The 15,778-nt window shown below is 39.6% G+C and overlaps 1 protein-coding gene across 3 annotated transcripts in view; it reads left to right on the top strand.

Annotated features, from left to right (window-relative positions):
* The window catches only part of strip2 (striatin interacting protein 2), a 53,216-nt gene that overhangs the window by 30,270 nt on the left and 7,168 nt on the right, over positions 1–15,778 (top strand). For all 3 annotated transcript variants that reach the window (XM_062064475.1, XM_062064477.1, XM_062064476.1), the window contains 10 exons: positions 2,313–2,378; positions 2,463–2,526; positions 2,589–2,660; positions 2,723–2,797; positions 2,869–2,966; positions 8,054–8,180; positions 8,681–8,781; positions 11,800–11,866; positions 11,944–12,048; positions 14,505–14,709. In XM_062064475.1, coding sequence (XP_061920459.1) covers positions 2,313–2,378; positions 2,463–2,526; positions 2,589–2,660; positions 2,723–2,797; positions 2,869–2,966; positions 8,054–8,180; positions 8,681–8,781; positions 11,800–11,866; positions 11,944–12,048; positions 14,505–14,709 — 980 coding nt within the window. The remainder of the gene's footprint in view (positions 1–2,312; positions 2,379–2,462; positions 2,527–2,588; positions 2,661–2,722; positions 2,798–2,868; positions 2,967–8,053; positions 8,181–8,680; positions 8,782–11,799; positions 11,867–11,943; positions 12,049–14,504; positions 14,710–15,778) is intronic.

Here is a 15,778-nt window from a genome sequence, read left to right as displayed (position 1 = left end):
ACTATGGGATTTTTCTACAACACAATATAATATATTTATTTATTACAATTAAGGTTTCCTCGCCAAACATTTCTAAGCTCCTTCACGTAGATTATAATTGAGACATTGTTCAAACTGGATGACATAATTTCTTCCTGGTTGTTACAAAAAGTAAGAGAATGTGTGAGCTGCTCTTCTTTACTTATACAATAATCTCCTATATGTGAAAATATTTACATTTCTAGTCTTCATGTCCATCCATCTCTGTCTTGTTGTTATCCGATTGAATCACAGAACATGAAACTCTGCGCGTGCCTTTAATGAGCCCACGCGGACGGATGCTTGTTGAGCGACTCGGTCACTGTAGTAGCGGGACAGGAAATATGGCCAGGAGAGAAGGACAAAAACTGGATTTATTGGTAAAAATTGGAGGTTAAGCATACAAGGAGAGAAATGGCGGGAGGGAAGTGGGGCGGGGGATGATCGCGGCTGAGCATACCGGAGAAGAATGTCCTGTCAGATATCAAAACACATTTGGGGAGAATTATTAACACTGAGAGTAATTTTTATTGTCAAATTAATTTAAAAAATGAAGGGCAAACGAGCTGGTACTTGAGCAGTGGTTATATATTATTATCTACTTCACTAACTATTACTTTAAAAAAAATACTAAATATTGGTATTATGTGTGTGTATCTTGTATCTGCTGATGTAGTTATGTTGTAGTTATATTAGAAATGGTTGATACGGATATACAGTAAAGGCCAAAAGTTTGGACACACCTTCTCATTGCAAAGCGTTTTCTTTATTTTCATGACTACGTATAACATTGTAGATTGTCACTGAAGGCAACAAAACTATGACACCTGTGAAGTGAAAACCCTTTCTTGAAGCTCATCGAGAGAATACCAAGAGTGTGCAAAACAGTAATCAGAGCAAAGGGTGGCTATTTTGAAGAAACTAGAATATAAAACATGTTTTCAGTTATTTCACCTTTTTTTAGTTTGACTTTGAGTTTATTTTGAACATGCAAGCACACAACATGATACATCACAATTTCCAGTTCCTCTTTTCAACATGTTCGAAAAGGAGTAGGAAGAAGCAGAACTTATTTAATCCTACCCCTTTTCTTTTACATAACAGTTTCTAAAACTTTTGTTCACTTCCTGTTCTCAATGTATTCACAATATACTCCATAAGTAATCACAATAAAAAGAAATAAATAAATAATAATTGGTGAAGTAAGTTACATTTCATACGATGAGATAAGTAAGATTATTTCGAGAGTGAAAGAATGGATGAATTAAATAAATTCAGCATTCTTCTTCTTTGTACTTTGTAAACACTTTAAGTTTGAAGAGTTTCTTCAAACTTAGTGTTTTTAAAGTTTTAAAGTTTTTGTTAAGTACATACAGTAACTCCAGTTGTGTTCATTCATAGTTTTGATGCCTTCAGTGACAATCTACAATGTAAATAGTCATGAAAATAAAGAAAACCCACTGACTGCAGTGTTTCCCATAATCTGCCAAAATACCTGTGGTGGTGGGGGCGTGGCTATGAGCGTGGTCAGCATGACATCATCGAGTAATTTGCATAATTTACTACAATGATATGATTTTCTCTAAAAAGGCTAAAAAAATGTATACTTACTAATTAATAATAACAGTTTTGTTTTAAACGTCCATCCATTCATCCATTTTACAATATAATTACAACACTTTATGTACATATTTATATACAGATTTGAACAATAAGTTATTCACTGAAATATATTTATTAATTGTGGTTCTTACAAAAAATATATCTTATAAAATATAAAAGCTAAAATGTCTCTTAAAGCTCTGCCCCTTTAATTAGTGCATACTAAATCATTTAACTTTAGCCTACTACTACAACCATATTATTTACCAGCAACATAAAGTGAAACAGAGGCAGAGGTGTCCTGCCACAGTCAGTAACAAATAAACAGAAAACAGTAGTGGTCAAATACAAATAAGGCAACAAGAGAAGTATCCTACACTTCTCTTTTGTAAAGTAAATCTGAACAGCCTATATGGGCATCTACATCAACTATATGATTTGCCTGAGAAGCTGGACAGGACAAAAAAAATAAAATAAAATTAAAAAAAATAAATATATATATATATTTTTTATTTTTTATTTGTGGCGGACGTAATTCTTTCGTGGCGGGCCGCCACACATAAATGAATGTGTGGGAAACACTGGACTGAGAAGGTGTGTCCAAACTTTTGGCTTGTACTGTATGTTAAAATGGCAAATATTGGCGCCGATAATTGGTCGATCTCTACATCTGACTGTCTGTGCTCCTGCAGGGAAAAAGATATCGAGCACTTCTTGGAGACAAGTCGAAACAAATTTATCGGCTTTACTCTGGGAAAGTGAGTATTCCACCCTAAACCGATGAAGGCGTAGGCGTTCATGCTGCTGTACGCTAATGCTCTATGCTCTGCTTGTTCTTATAGCGACACCGAGACCCTTGTAGGCCTGCCAAGACCCATCCACGAGAGCGTGAAAACTCTCAAACAGGTGAGGAACGCAATGTCGAAATAAAAATCCTTGTTAAAAATCCATATTCCTTTCTCCTTCAGCACAAATACATCTCCATCGCTGAGATGCAGATGAAGCGTGAGGAGGAGCTACAACAGTGTCCACTCAGCCTGGTCTGTCTCACCACCTTTTCATGCCCAAAGAGTTCTCCTTCGGGATGTGTTTTCCTCTACAGGGCGAGGAGGACGTGGACGAGACGCCTGCAGAAACCATGTACTTGGGGATGCTTCCGAACCTCTCCCAGTATGTGGTGAGTGGCTGCATAAACCTGCGTGCAGTATGGCAATCTGGGTTTGTTTTTTGATTCCCTATCTGTGTTAGATCGCACTCCTTAAGCTGCTGTTGGCTGCGGCGCCGACCTCCAAAGCCAAAACGGACTCCATAAACATCCTTGCAGATGTGCTGCCTGAGGAGATGCCGTAAGTGTGACTACTGTACTTGGAACACATTTGAAATGACTGCGTTCCTTTTAAATTATAGGAGTTTTTTCATACTGTAGGTGTTTGTGCATGCTTCAAGGCCTTATTGTTCTGAGGGGCCTCATTTTTAGAAAGCTAAAGATCAGGGGGTGGGGCTTCTGCCAACACACTATTATATATTATTGTGTCAATGCAAGACTGTGTCATACAGTCACATTTTTACTGTACCTAACAGCTAATACATGTGTAATCATGAAAAAACACGACTAGTAGACCCAGAACAGTGCTTCCCACAGGACTGTTATTTATATGTGGTGGTGGGGGGGTTGTTTAATTTGCATAATTGTCTGTGGCAGAGACAAAAAGTAAGCAATAGCGAAACAAGCCTGTTTAGATAGACACAAAAAATCGATTCACAGCTGAATAGAATTATTATTCATCCCGATTCGTATTGTTGCGTTGACCAGCATTCCTCCAATGGGGAATTCAAATTGCTAGTCTCTCCCAGATTCTTTTTATAGCAATACGCTGATGTTTATATTCAATCTCCAGGCAATAGTTGGTATTTTGTAGTTTATTCTCAAAGCTTAGAGGACAAACCTGAGACCAACCCAGCACCCAAGCGTTCCCTAGCCCGGTCCAGATCGGTCTACCAAAACCCCGGAACTCCTGTCTACCTCCTCCTTCTCCTGTCCCCCCCACCTGCTGTTTCCCCAGTCTAGCTGTGCTCCGTATCTTAGAAATGTAATGGCAGTCTCAACAAAGACAGTGCTCTGACTCTAACCAAGGACACTCGAATCCAAGCACTTTGTACCACACGAGACATTAGCTGATGTAAATATGACTATAGGAGTTTTTAGAAAGAAGTAACACTTAAATATGGATATGATTCCAACAGTATTCAAATCATAATTTTCCCCCAAAAAATGTATTCTATTTTTTTTTTAAATAAGAATCCATTTTTTAAAATACGTTTTTAGGCCATTTCAATGTGACCAGAATGAGCTTTTCTAACCATCCATCCATCCATCCATCCATCCATCCATCCATCTTCAACCGCTTATCCGGAATCGGGTCGCGGGGACAGCAGCTCCAGCAGAGACCCCCAGACTTCCCTCTCCAGAGCAACATTTGCGACTTCCTCCTGGGGAATCCCGAAGCGTTCCCAGGCCAGAGAGGAGATGTAATCCCCCCATCTGGTCCTTGGCCTGCCGCGGGGTCTCCTCCCAGTGGGACGTGCAACAAGGACCTCCCTAGGGAGACGCTCGTGAGGCATCCGCACGAAATGCCCGAACCACCTAAGCTGGCTCCTTTCCAAGCGAAAGCTACTCCGAGTCTCTCTCGGGTGACTGCACTTCTCACCCTATCTCTAAGGGAGATGCCAGCCACCCTTCTGAGGAAACTCATTTCGGCCGCTTGTATCCGCAATCTTATTCTTTCGGTCATTACCCACACTTCATGACCATAGGTGAGAGTAGGAATGTAGATAGCTCGGTAGACCGAGAGCTTTGCCTTCTGGCTCAGCTCTCGTTTGGTCACAACAGTGCGGCAGAGAGACTGCAATACTGCCCCAGCTGCTCCGATTCTCCGGCTGATTTCCTCCTCCATCTTTCCCTCACTCGTGAACAAGACCCCGAGATACTTAAACTCCTCCACCTGGGACAGAGTCTTGTCCCCTACCCGGACTGTACAAACCATCGGTTTCCCGCTGAGAACCATGGCCTCAGATTTGGAGATGCTGATCCTCATTCCAGCCGCTGAACACTCGGCTGCGAACCGATCCAGTGAGAGCTGAAGGTCACGAACCGAAGGTGCCATCAGGACCACATCATCTGCAAACAGCAGTGACGCAACCTTTAGCCCCCCCAGACGAATACCCTCTCCGCCATGGCCACGACTCCGCCTAGAAATCCTGTCCATGAAAATCACAAACAGGATAGGTGACAGAGCGCAGCCCTGGCGGAGACCAACCCCCACTGGAAACGGATCCGACTTACATCCAAGCACCCGGACACAACTCTCGCTTTGGTTGTACAGAGATTGGATGGCCCTCAGCAGGGTTCCCCTCACTCCGTACTCCCTCAGCACCTCCCACAAGATCTCCCGGGGGACGCGGTCATACGCCTTCTCCAAATCCACAAAACACATGTAGACTGGATAGGCATACTCCCAGGCCTTCTCCAGGATTCCCGCAAGCGTAAAGAGTTGGTCAGTTGTTCCACGACCAGGACGGAATCTTTTCTAACCTGTAGCCTGTTTTGAAAACGTTTTATTATAATTATTATACCAAACAATACATTTTGAGAGTCGGTTTTAATCGAGAATCGCGTTGAATCGAGAATCGTTTCTGAATCGAGAATCGTTTCTGAATCGAATCCTTTTTTCATGCAGCTTAATCTAAAAGTGAAACTGTTACTCAGTACCACAATTTTTATTCTTGAAAAGTTGCCATGACCATAGTTTTATGTCATGTCTGTTTCTTTTTTTTCTTTTTTTCTTCCAAAAATTAAATAACTGAATAAACATCCTTCAAGTTGATTATATAATTTTTTCTAAGGGTTGTGGACAGAGGTAACATTTTGCATATATGTTTTTTTTAATCTCTCTGTGGTGCAATGTGTTACATACCGTATGTGTTAACGTTCTGTTTTAATTGATTGGTAGCGAACAGGAAGAGCAACATTTTTTTGTGGCGGTCTAGAATGTATTGAAAACACTGCAAAGCCTACAAGTTCAAGAACCGGCTATAAAAATTCTAGTCAAAGATCCTCTATTTGACAGGAGCAGAACGCTCGCCCTGACTATGTATGACACTTGAAAGGTATGAAATATGGATGTCCGATAATATCGGCCTGCCGATATTATCGGACGATAAATGCGTTAAAATGTAATATCGGAAATTATCGGTATCGTTTTTTTATTATCTGTATCGGTGTTTTTTTTGTTTTTTTTAATTAAATCAACATAAAAAACACAAGATACACTTACAATTAGTGCACCAACCCAAAAAACCTCCCTCCCCCCATTTCTTTCTGTTATCAATATTCTGGTACCTACATTATATATCAATATATATCAGGGGTCACCAACGCGGTGCCCGCGGGCACCAGGTAGCCCGTAAGGACCAGATGAGTAGCCTGCCGGCCTGTTCTAAAAATAGCTCAAATAGCAGCACTTACCAGTGAGTTGCCTCTATTTTTTAAATTGTATTTATTTACTAGCAAGCTGGTCTCGCTTTGCCCGACATTTTTAATTCTAAGAGAGACAAAACTCAAATAGAATTTGAAAATCCAAGAAAATATTTTAAAGACTTGGTCTTCACTTGTTTGAATAAATTCATAAATTTTTTTTACTTTGCTTCTTATAACTTTCAGAAAGACAATTTTAGAGAAAAAATACAACCTTAAAAATGATTTTAGGATTTTTAAACACATATACCTTTTTACCTTTTAAATGCCTTCCTCTTCTTTCCTGACAATTTAAATCAATGTTCAAGTAAATGTATTTTTTTTATTGTAAAGAATAATAAGTACATTTTAATTTAATTCTTCATTTTAGCTTCTGTTTTTTCGACGAAGAATATTTGTGAAATATTTCTTCAAACTTATGATTAAAATTCAAAAAAATTATTCTCGCAAATCTAGAAAATCTGTAGAATCAAATTTAAATCTTATTTAAAAGTCTTTTGAATTTATTTTAAAATTTTTGTTCTGGAAAATCTAGAAGAAATAATGATTTGTCTTTGTTAGAAATATAGCTTGGTCCAATTTGTTATATATTCTAACAAAGTGTAGATTGGATTTTAACCTATTTAATCAAAATTCTAAAATTGTCTTAATCAGGAAAAATTACTAATGATGTTCCATAAATTCTTTTAAGTTTTTCTGTTTTTTTCGGTTGAATTTTGAATTTTAAAGAGTCGAAATTGAAGATAAACTATGTTTCAAAATTTGATTGTCATTTTGTTTGTGTTTTCTCCTCTTTTAAACCGTTCAATTAAGTGTACATATCATTAATTATTAATAATAACATAGAGTTAAAGGTAAATTGAGCAAATTGGCTATTTCTGGCAATTTATTTAAGTGTGTATCAAACTGGTAGCCCTTCGCATTAATCAGTACCCAAGAAGTAGCTCTTGGTTTCAAAAAGGTTGGTGACCCCTGATATATATCAATACAGTCTGCAAGGGATACAGTCCGTAAGCACACATGATTGTGCGTGCTGCTGGTCCACTAATAATACTAACCTTTAACAGTTAATTTTACTCATTTTCATGAATTACTAGTTTCTATGTAACTGTTTTTATATTGTTTTACTTTCTTTTTTATTCAAGAAAATGTTTTTAATTTAGTTATCTTATTTATTTTATTTTATTTTTTAAAGTACCTTATCCTCACCATACATGGTTGTCCAAATTAGGCATAATAATGTGTTAATTCCACGACTGCATATATCGGTTGATATCGGTATCGGTTGATATCGGTATCGGTAATTAAAGAGTTGGACAATATCGGAATATCGGATATCGGCAAAAAGCCATTATCGGACATCCCTAGTATGAAATGCTATAATGGGTTATTTTTGGAGTCAAAGAAGTGATTGTCAACTGGTGGGTTGTGGTGGTGGACCCTGTGTGGCATGGTAACACAAAAATGTTTTGGTATATTGCCATGATCAGCAGTATAGACTTAATTTGAATTAACTTCTTAACTTACAACCATAAACTTGTGGATATTACAAACTATTATGCAATACCAAATTAAGTGTTTCATTAGCTGTGAGCTCTAATCATCAAAATGTTCAAGAAAATGAAAAGCTTTAAATTAAAAAAATTATTGAAATTGTTTTTTATCCTCCAAATTAGGTGTTTTTTTTTCTAGGCAGCTCAATTACTCCACATTACTTACTATTTGAGAACGGTTTTGTACTATAACCTTACAGTATTTTAATATATTGAGCTGCACTTGTTAATAAACAACTTTGTCAAAAAGACTTTTCTCATGCCCTTCCAGTCATTGTAAGGCTCCAGCACAGCCTTGCACACCGCGATAGTCTTGATAGTAATGTTAATGCATGTTTTCCTTCAGAATCACCGTCCTCCAAAGCATGAAATTGGGGATTGACGTCAACCGCCACAAAGAAATCATCGTCAAGGCCATCTCGGCTCTGCTGCTGCTCCTCCTCAAGCACTTCAAGCTCAACCACATTTATCAGGTTACACACAATACTCCCCTCCTGCTCGAGAGCTTTTCCCCGCTCTAACCTCTCGGCTGGAGGTGTCTGCACCTCCCCCTTCTCATGCTATGCACCACCTGACTTCATGGTCAAAAGTGTCATTACTTTCATTCTACTTTCCATATAAGCTCTCACAATCCCTTGCATCAGCCTCACACCAACTGCAGCATCCCCTTCTAAAATCCCCCCTTGGAATATTGGTCAATGTCCAATAACATATTCTCTCATCTTATTGGACAAGTAAGGGAACATGCAGCATTTCTGTTGCTGGGAGTGAACGTCCCTGTGTCCTTTTCTACCCTTTTCAACTCTAAGTTGTAGCGCCCTCTGCTGCCTGAAAGTGACACTGCATACATGCACTGCAGCAATCCTGGCTAAACCTTTCTGCTAGGAATGTTACATTTTGTTTTATGTATGATAAAAGAGGGAAATGTTTTTAACAAATACACTTTACACTACCGCCTCCTTCCTTTTTGCAGTTTGAAATAGTCTCCCAGCACCTGGTGTTTGCCAACTGTATCCCACTCATCCTCAAGTTCTTCAACCAGAACATCATGTCTTATATCAGTGCCAAAAACAGGTAAGCTATATTTTACCCCTGTTTCCACATGTAACTTGCTCGATGCATTGTATCCTATCAAAATAGAACAAGGACAAAGTCTGTGGTAGAGATTGATGCTGAGGCTGATAACCGATATCTAGAGACGATATGCATTTGCATTAAAAGTTATTTAAACATGAATAGTATATGTCAGTAAACAGCTGGACAAGGCTTTGCGTTGTGGTTAAGTCAGCACCAAAAAACATCAGGGGATTTCACAAACACCTTTATTACGTGTGTTGAAAAGGAACATCAACTGCTTAAAGCAGTTCATTGATTTAATACATTGTAAGGTTTCCTCGTGAAGAACCCTGAAATATTGCAACCATTTCAATAAAAACAATTTTGTCTCTTTCACGTAGCTAGCCGAGACATTTTTCAAGCTGGCCGACATCATTTCTTCCTCGATGTTACAGAAAGTACGATAATGTGTGAGCTGCTGCCTGCGCTCCTTTACTTTAATACAATAAGTCTCCTATTTGTCATCCATAGCTGACGCGTTTTTTGATTGAAACTCGCCGCTCTCCTTCAATGAGCCCACGCTCCGAGTGGCTTGTCGAGCGACTCGATCTCTGCAGTAGCGGGAAAAAAAACAAAACGGGTCCGGGAAGACGCTAGGAAAGAAGGACAAAAACTGGATTTCCCGGCAGAAATGTGAAGTTTTGACAGCACTGCAGGAGGGATAAAAGGGGTGGGGCGTGGTTAGGGGTGTGGGGAAAAATCGATTCGAATACAAATCTCCATTCTCACGTTGTATGATTCAGTATTGATTCTCATTTTTCAAAAATCGATTTTCTTCCCCCGCTCCCGGCAATGTGTATGTGCCTTCTGGGCTACCAAAGGTATTGCGCAATAAGCAGCGTGGCTACCTGGTGGCTGGCTACTAAGGGGAGTGTAGTGTTGTTGTGTTGCCGCTAAAATGCAGGTAGAAGAAAAAGAAACAGAGCAGCCTAAAGAAGAAATACAAACCCCTCCGCGGACTTTCAATCAATCAATCAATCAATCAATCAATGTTTATTTATATAGCCCTAAATCACAAGTGTCTCAAAGGGCTGTACAAGCCACAACGACATCCTCGGTACAGAGCCCACATACGGGCAAGGAAAACTCACCCCAGTGGGACGTCAATGTGAATGACTATGAGAAACCTTGGAGAGGACCGCATATGTGGGTAACCCCCCCCCCCCCCCCCCTCTAGGGGAGACCGAAAGCAATGGATGTCGAGTGGGTCTGACATAATATTGTGAAAGTCCAACACATCAGCGAGAGTCCAGTCCATGGTGGGGCCAGCAGGAACCATCCCGAGTGGAGACGAGTCAGCAGCGTAGAGATGTCCCCATCTGATGAACAGGCTAGCGGTCCACCCCGGGTTTGGAGCAGAGTAGAAAAGAAAAGAAAAGAAACGGCAGATCAACTGGTCTAAAAAGGGAGTCTATTTAAAGGCTAGAGTATACAAATGAGTTTTAAGATGAGACTTAAATGCTTCTACTGAGGTAGCATCTCTAACTTTTACCGGGAGGGCATTCCAGAGTATTGGAGCCCGAATAGAAAACGCTCTATAGCCCGCAGACTTTTTTTGGGCTCTGGGAATCACTAATAAGCCGGAGTTCTTTGAACGCAGATTTCTTGCCGGGACATATGGTACAATACAATCGTCAAGATAGGCAGGAGCTTGACCGTGTAGTATTTTATACGTAAGTAGTAAAACCTTAAAGTCGCATCTTAGGTGCACAGGAAGCCAGTGCAAGTGAGCCAGTATAGGCGTAATATGATCAAACTTTCTTGTTTTTGTCAAAAGTCTAGCAGCCGCATTTTGTACCATCTGTAATCTTTTAATGCTAGACATAGGGAGACCCGAAAATAAAATGTTACAGTAATCGAGACGAGACTTTGAAAGCAAACGTTTGGAGACACTTTGGATTTTACCGTGGCAAGAAAGGGCTTGACACGACTCATGCAATTTGCAGACTTTGCAACGCTAAAGTTAAGTATTTTGGGAATACTTCAAATCCCTGCGCTCACTTGGACAGACACCACCCAGAGTTATCAGAGGAAAAGGATCATCCACTAACAACACCTTCAGCTGATCAACACACACTTCACCAGTTTACAAAATTAGCACCCAGTTCTGAACGGGAAAAGAAGATAACCAGATCCATCGCTTGTTTCATTGCAAAAGACCTGCGACCATACAGCACAGTGGAGAGAGAAGGCTTCAGGTTCATGATCAAAACTATCGAGCCACGGTTTGACATCCCATCACGCTCGGTTTTTACAGACAATGTTGTACCTTCACTTTACAGAGAGACAAAGCTAAAAGTTGGGGAAGCTGTGACTAGAGCTAGCAGAGTAGCTCTTACCTGTGATCACTGGACCTCTAGGACCTAGACTGGGGTAAATCAGGCTGAAATCCTATGTATTGAATGAATAGAGAATCGTTTTGAATCGGACAAATATAGCTTTTGAATCGAGTTGAATCGAAAAAAATCGATTTATAATCGAATCGTGACCCCAAGAATCGATATTGAATCGAATCATGGGACACCCAAAGATTTGCAGCCCTAGACCGGAGAATAATTCTCACAAGAACTCCAAAAAATTCCCTGTCAGATATCAGAACATATTTGGAGAGTTTTATTGACAATGAAAGTAATTTTTATTCTTAAATTAAATTTAAAAAAGGGTCTCAAAGCACAAAGGTAACTTTGATCATGCAGGGCAAACGAGCTGATGCTTGAGCAGTGTTTATTACTATATCTACTTCACTAATTATTATGATTTTTAATACTAAATACTGGTATCATATGGGTATAGATTGTATCTGCCGATGTAGTTCTGTTGTAATTGTACAAAAAAAGGCCGATATATAATATACCTCAAAATGCCAAATATCGGACAGGCTAACAATCGGTCAATCTCTAGTCTATGATGGAAGAAAGGTGGTTTGGGGTTTGTACAAAACAACCACAAAGTGTATTTGTGTGTATGTTTTTGCAGCATATGTGTGTTGGACTTCCCCCACTGTGCGGTGCATGAGATGCCTGAGCTCACCGCTGAAAGCCTGGTGAGTCCAAACAGCCTCAGTGGGTGAAAGACTGCAAAATAACATCCACGTTGGGGGGTTTTCGTGTGTGATATCAGGAAGCGGGAGACAGCAACCAGTTCTGTTGGAGGAATCTGTTCTCCTGCATCAACCTGCTTAGAATCCTCAACAAGCTGACCAAGTGGAAACACTCACGGACAATGGTCAGTCATGCAAATTGTTTAGGTATTTTTTCCTATTCAATAGAGAAATGTCCGGGGAAAGCTAAGGTCTTTTCAGTATTTATTTGAGATCTGAAATAACATCAGTTTGCAGAAGAGAAAAGTTTATGCTGCTGACATTGCTTTTGGGAATGAGAGGAGAAAGAGGAGAGGTTGGGTGAAGTGTCCCGTCCTGGGAGGGGGAAGGATGAGCAAAACAGACTCTTATCTGGTTGTGACATTAGCAACATCAGGAATTGTTGGGATTAAACATGGAAAAGGCCGTACCAATCACAAAATAAACCAATTTCAAGAATATCCTTTGACTAAAAGACAAATACAATCTAAATTACTGATCTTCGAACATCACAAGAGTCTGTGTGTCATACTCTGAGAAGGTGTGGGGGTTGGCGACATCTCCACTGGACTTCAGGGGCCGTACTTATCAAGCTTCTTAGAATTACGCCTAAGAAGTCTGCTTAGAGTTGACTTAAGAGTAAATAAATTCTTCGCTGAAAGCTGCACTTAAAAGTTAGTTATCAAGCGTCTTACTCACACTTTCAGCGAAGTGTAGGACTGAATCTTAAGTGTCACACTCAGAGCTGAATTACGACATTACTATGTGCCGTAAACGGAATTTTAGGTGACGTCATTTCTGTGTCCATAGAAATGACCAATCACGGAAGGGAATCCGTTGTCTAAGAATAAAGAAATATCTTGGAAATATTTAAGTGGACAATGGGAGTGTATATTTTGACAATAAACTACAAAATAATACAAAACAAACTAGTCCCCGCCGGCACTCACGCTACCGCTCCCTCTCTTCTCTCGCCCACACACTCACTGACGTCACTCACCTCACGGCCACACACATACGCTACTGTCATAACATTTTCTTTCCAATTCATTAATTAGGCAACTCATTTGAAACTGGTGTGGGTGGCTCTATATATACTAGCCCACTGCAGACACATGCAGAAATCAACAAAGAATCGAAAAGTATTAAATCTGTGACAAAAATAATATCCGCTTTGTCTAAACGATACCGTTTGATCAGCTGCTCGTCATCAAAAAAAAAAAAAACATTGTTCCGTTCCCTGAACGTTCGCGCACGTCTCTCTCGCCTCAGTGCCATCCCCTGCTGGCAACTCCTAACCACTTAAGACACCTCTGAAGGTCTCTTAAATATCGTGGAGAGTAGGAGTGATTCTTAGACTTAAGAACGTTGATAAAAAGCTTTTATTCTTAAGTTTAAGAGTAGGACTAAATTTCGCAAATTCTCAGGACTTAAGTGTAAAATGGCACTCTAAGAAGCTTGATAAGTACGGCCCCAGGAATTTAGCAGAACTATAAAAGTGTCTTTCTTTGACAAAAAAAAAACAGTCCAACACAGTGAAAGAAAGCATTACCACAGATAAACAAAGGCTGTTACTTAGACTAAAATTCTTAGACAAGAGATTACTCCAATATAAATTTTAGCCACAAGATCCACACCATCCAGAAACCTTCTCCACAGAATCTCCTCTCTGGTCAACAAAAGTACCTTGAGGATTCTGGCGGGAACTCTCGTTCAACCCTTTTTCGATTACGCATGCACCTCCTGGTACCCTAGCACCTCCAAAACCCTCAAATCTAAACTCCAAACATCCCAGAACAAGCTAGTCAGGTTACTTCTAGACCTCCACCCCAGATCCCACCTCACTCCTACCCACTTCTCTAAAGTGGGCTGGCTCAAGGTGGAGGACAGAGTTAAACAACTTGCACTGAGCCTAGTCTATAAAATCCACTACACCTCCCTGATACCGAAGTACATGTCAAACTACTTCCTTAACGTAAATGACCGCCATAACCACAACACCAGGGGGAGCTCCACTAACCACGTTAAACCCAGATTCCGAACTAACAAAGGTCTTAACTCATTCTCTTTCTATGCCACATCAATGTGGAATGCGCTCCCAACAGGTATAAAAGAAAGGGCATCTCTATCCTCCTTCAAAACCGCAATAAAAGTTCACCTCCAGGCAGCTACAACCCTAAACTAACACCCTCCCCGGATTGTTAATAATCAAATGTAAACAATCAAATGCAGATACTTTTTCTTATGCCTTCTGATCTCTCTCTCTCTCTCTCTCTCTCTCTCTATGTCCACTACTAGCTGTCCATATCCAACCCCCCACACCCCCCCCCCCCCCAACACCCCTGATTGTAAATAATGTAAATAATTCAATGTGATTATCTTGTGTGATGACTGTATTATGATGATAGTATATATGATAGTATATATCTGTATCATCAATCAATTTAAGTGGACCCCGACTTAAACAAGTTGAAAAACTTATTCGGGTGTTACCATTTAGTGGTCAATTGTACGGAATATGTACTTCACTGTGCAACCTACTAATAAAAGTCTCAATTAATCAATCAAAACCATCAGCTCCTTGTTGTCTTTCCCCCGTCAGATGTTGGTGGTTTTCAAGTCGGCCCCCATCCTGAAGAGAGCGCTCAAAGTCAAACAGGCCATGATGCAACTGTATGTGCTGAAACTGCTGAAGATCCAAACAAAGTACCTGGGCCGCCAGTGGAGGAAGAGCAACATGAAGACCATGTCGGCCATCTACCAGAAGGTCCGCCACAGACTCAATGACGACTGGGCCTACGGGAACGGTAATGTGCTTTCCCACGCAGTCAGCCAAGTTTCCTTTTTATTTGGGACACATGAGGTTCTTTAAACATCTTCACTCATTTGTCCCTATTGGCAACAAATGTCAGCTTCCCAAAAACTGCAGTAAAATATTATATATTAATTATTTGTATCTAATACGAGAAATACAGTAATCGAGAAGAAAAATAGGAATAAACATAGCAAATATTGCATACATTTTATATTTGGGGGATTTTAAACCATTTGAAGGCCAGTATGTTTACACAGGGCCACAGTTTTTTCCAATTAAAAATAGTATCTGTTTATTATTGTTTTTTTAGACTCTGAGATAATGGATCAATAATTGCCCGCAACATTTATTTTTGTGCATTCTGATTTTTTTCTGCAGTGTACAGATTTCCTATGACAAACATATCATCTTCTCACAATGCTATATTTTTTATAATAATTTGTACCTCTTTAAACGTTTGGGACACAGACACTTTAAATATCCTCACCCATTTAGTTTAGTCTTTATTTGAAGGGACAATGCACAGAAACGTTAAGCTCAAAGACAGATGTGTTCTGTACCAGATTATAGCTAAATAGCTCATTTCCATCTGCAGTCCCTGCATGGCTACCTAAATTAGAGGGATACAAAAATCATGCAATAAAATTATGACAGTAAAATCATACACAAGTGTTAAGGAAAAAAGTCATAAAATGCCCTTTCATGGACACATACTTAATATACAATACAACCACACCTCATTTACATCATCACACATAGACAATACATGCTCTTGTCCCTATTGACAAAAAATGTCCGCTTCCAAAAAACTCCTGTAAAATGATTATACTGTATAATAATTTGTTTTCCTCTTTTCACAAGTCAATGTGGGACACATTTACCTTTAGGAGGTTCTTTGAATATCGTCACTTATTTGTTCATAATGATAAAAACTGCTGTAAAATTATTCTACTGTAAAATATTTTTTTTGTCTTTAAAAAAATCAACTTTTAGGCACAATAACTCCTAAAAGGTACTTTAAATAACCTCACTTATTTTTCCATTATGACAAAAATAGTTTC

The sequence above is a fragment of the Entelurus aequoreus genome, linkage group LG12 (assembly GCF_033978785.1).
Source record: "Entelurus aequoreus isolate RoL-2023_Sb linkage group LG12, RoL_Eaeq_v1.1, whole genome shotgun sequence".
Classification (NCBI taxonomy): Eukaryota; Metazoa; Chordata; class Actinopteri; order Syngnathiformes; family Syngnathidae; genus Entelurus; species Entelurus aequoreus.
The sequence above is the reverse complement of the archived record's forward strand: the minus strand, read 5'-3'. Positions and strand labels throughout refer to the sequence as shown.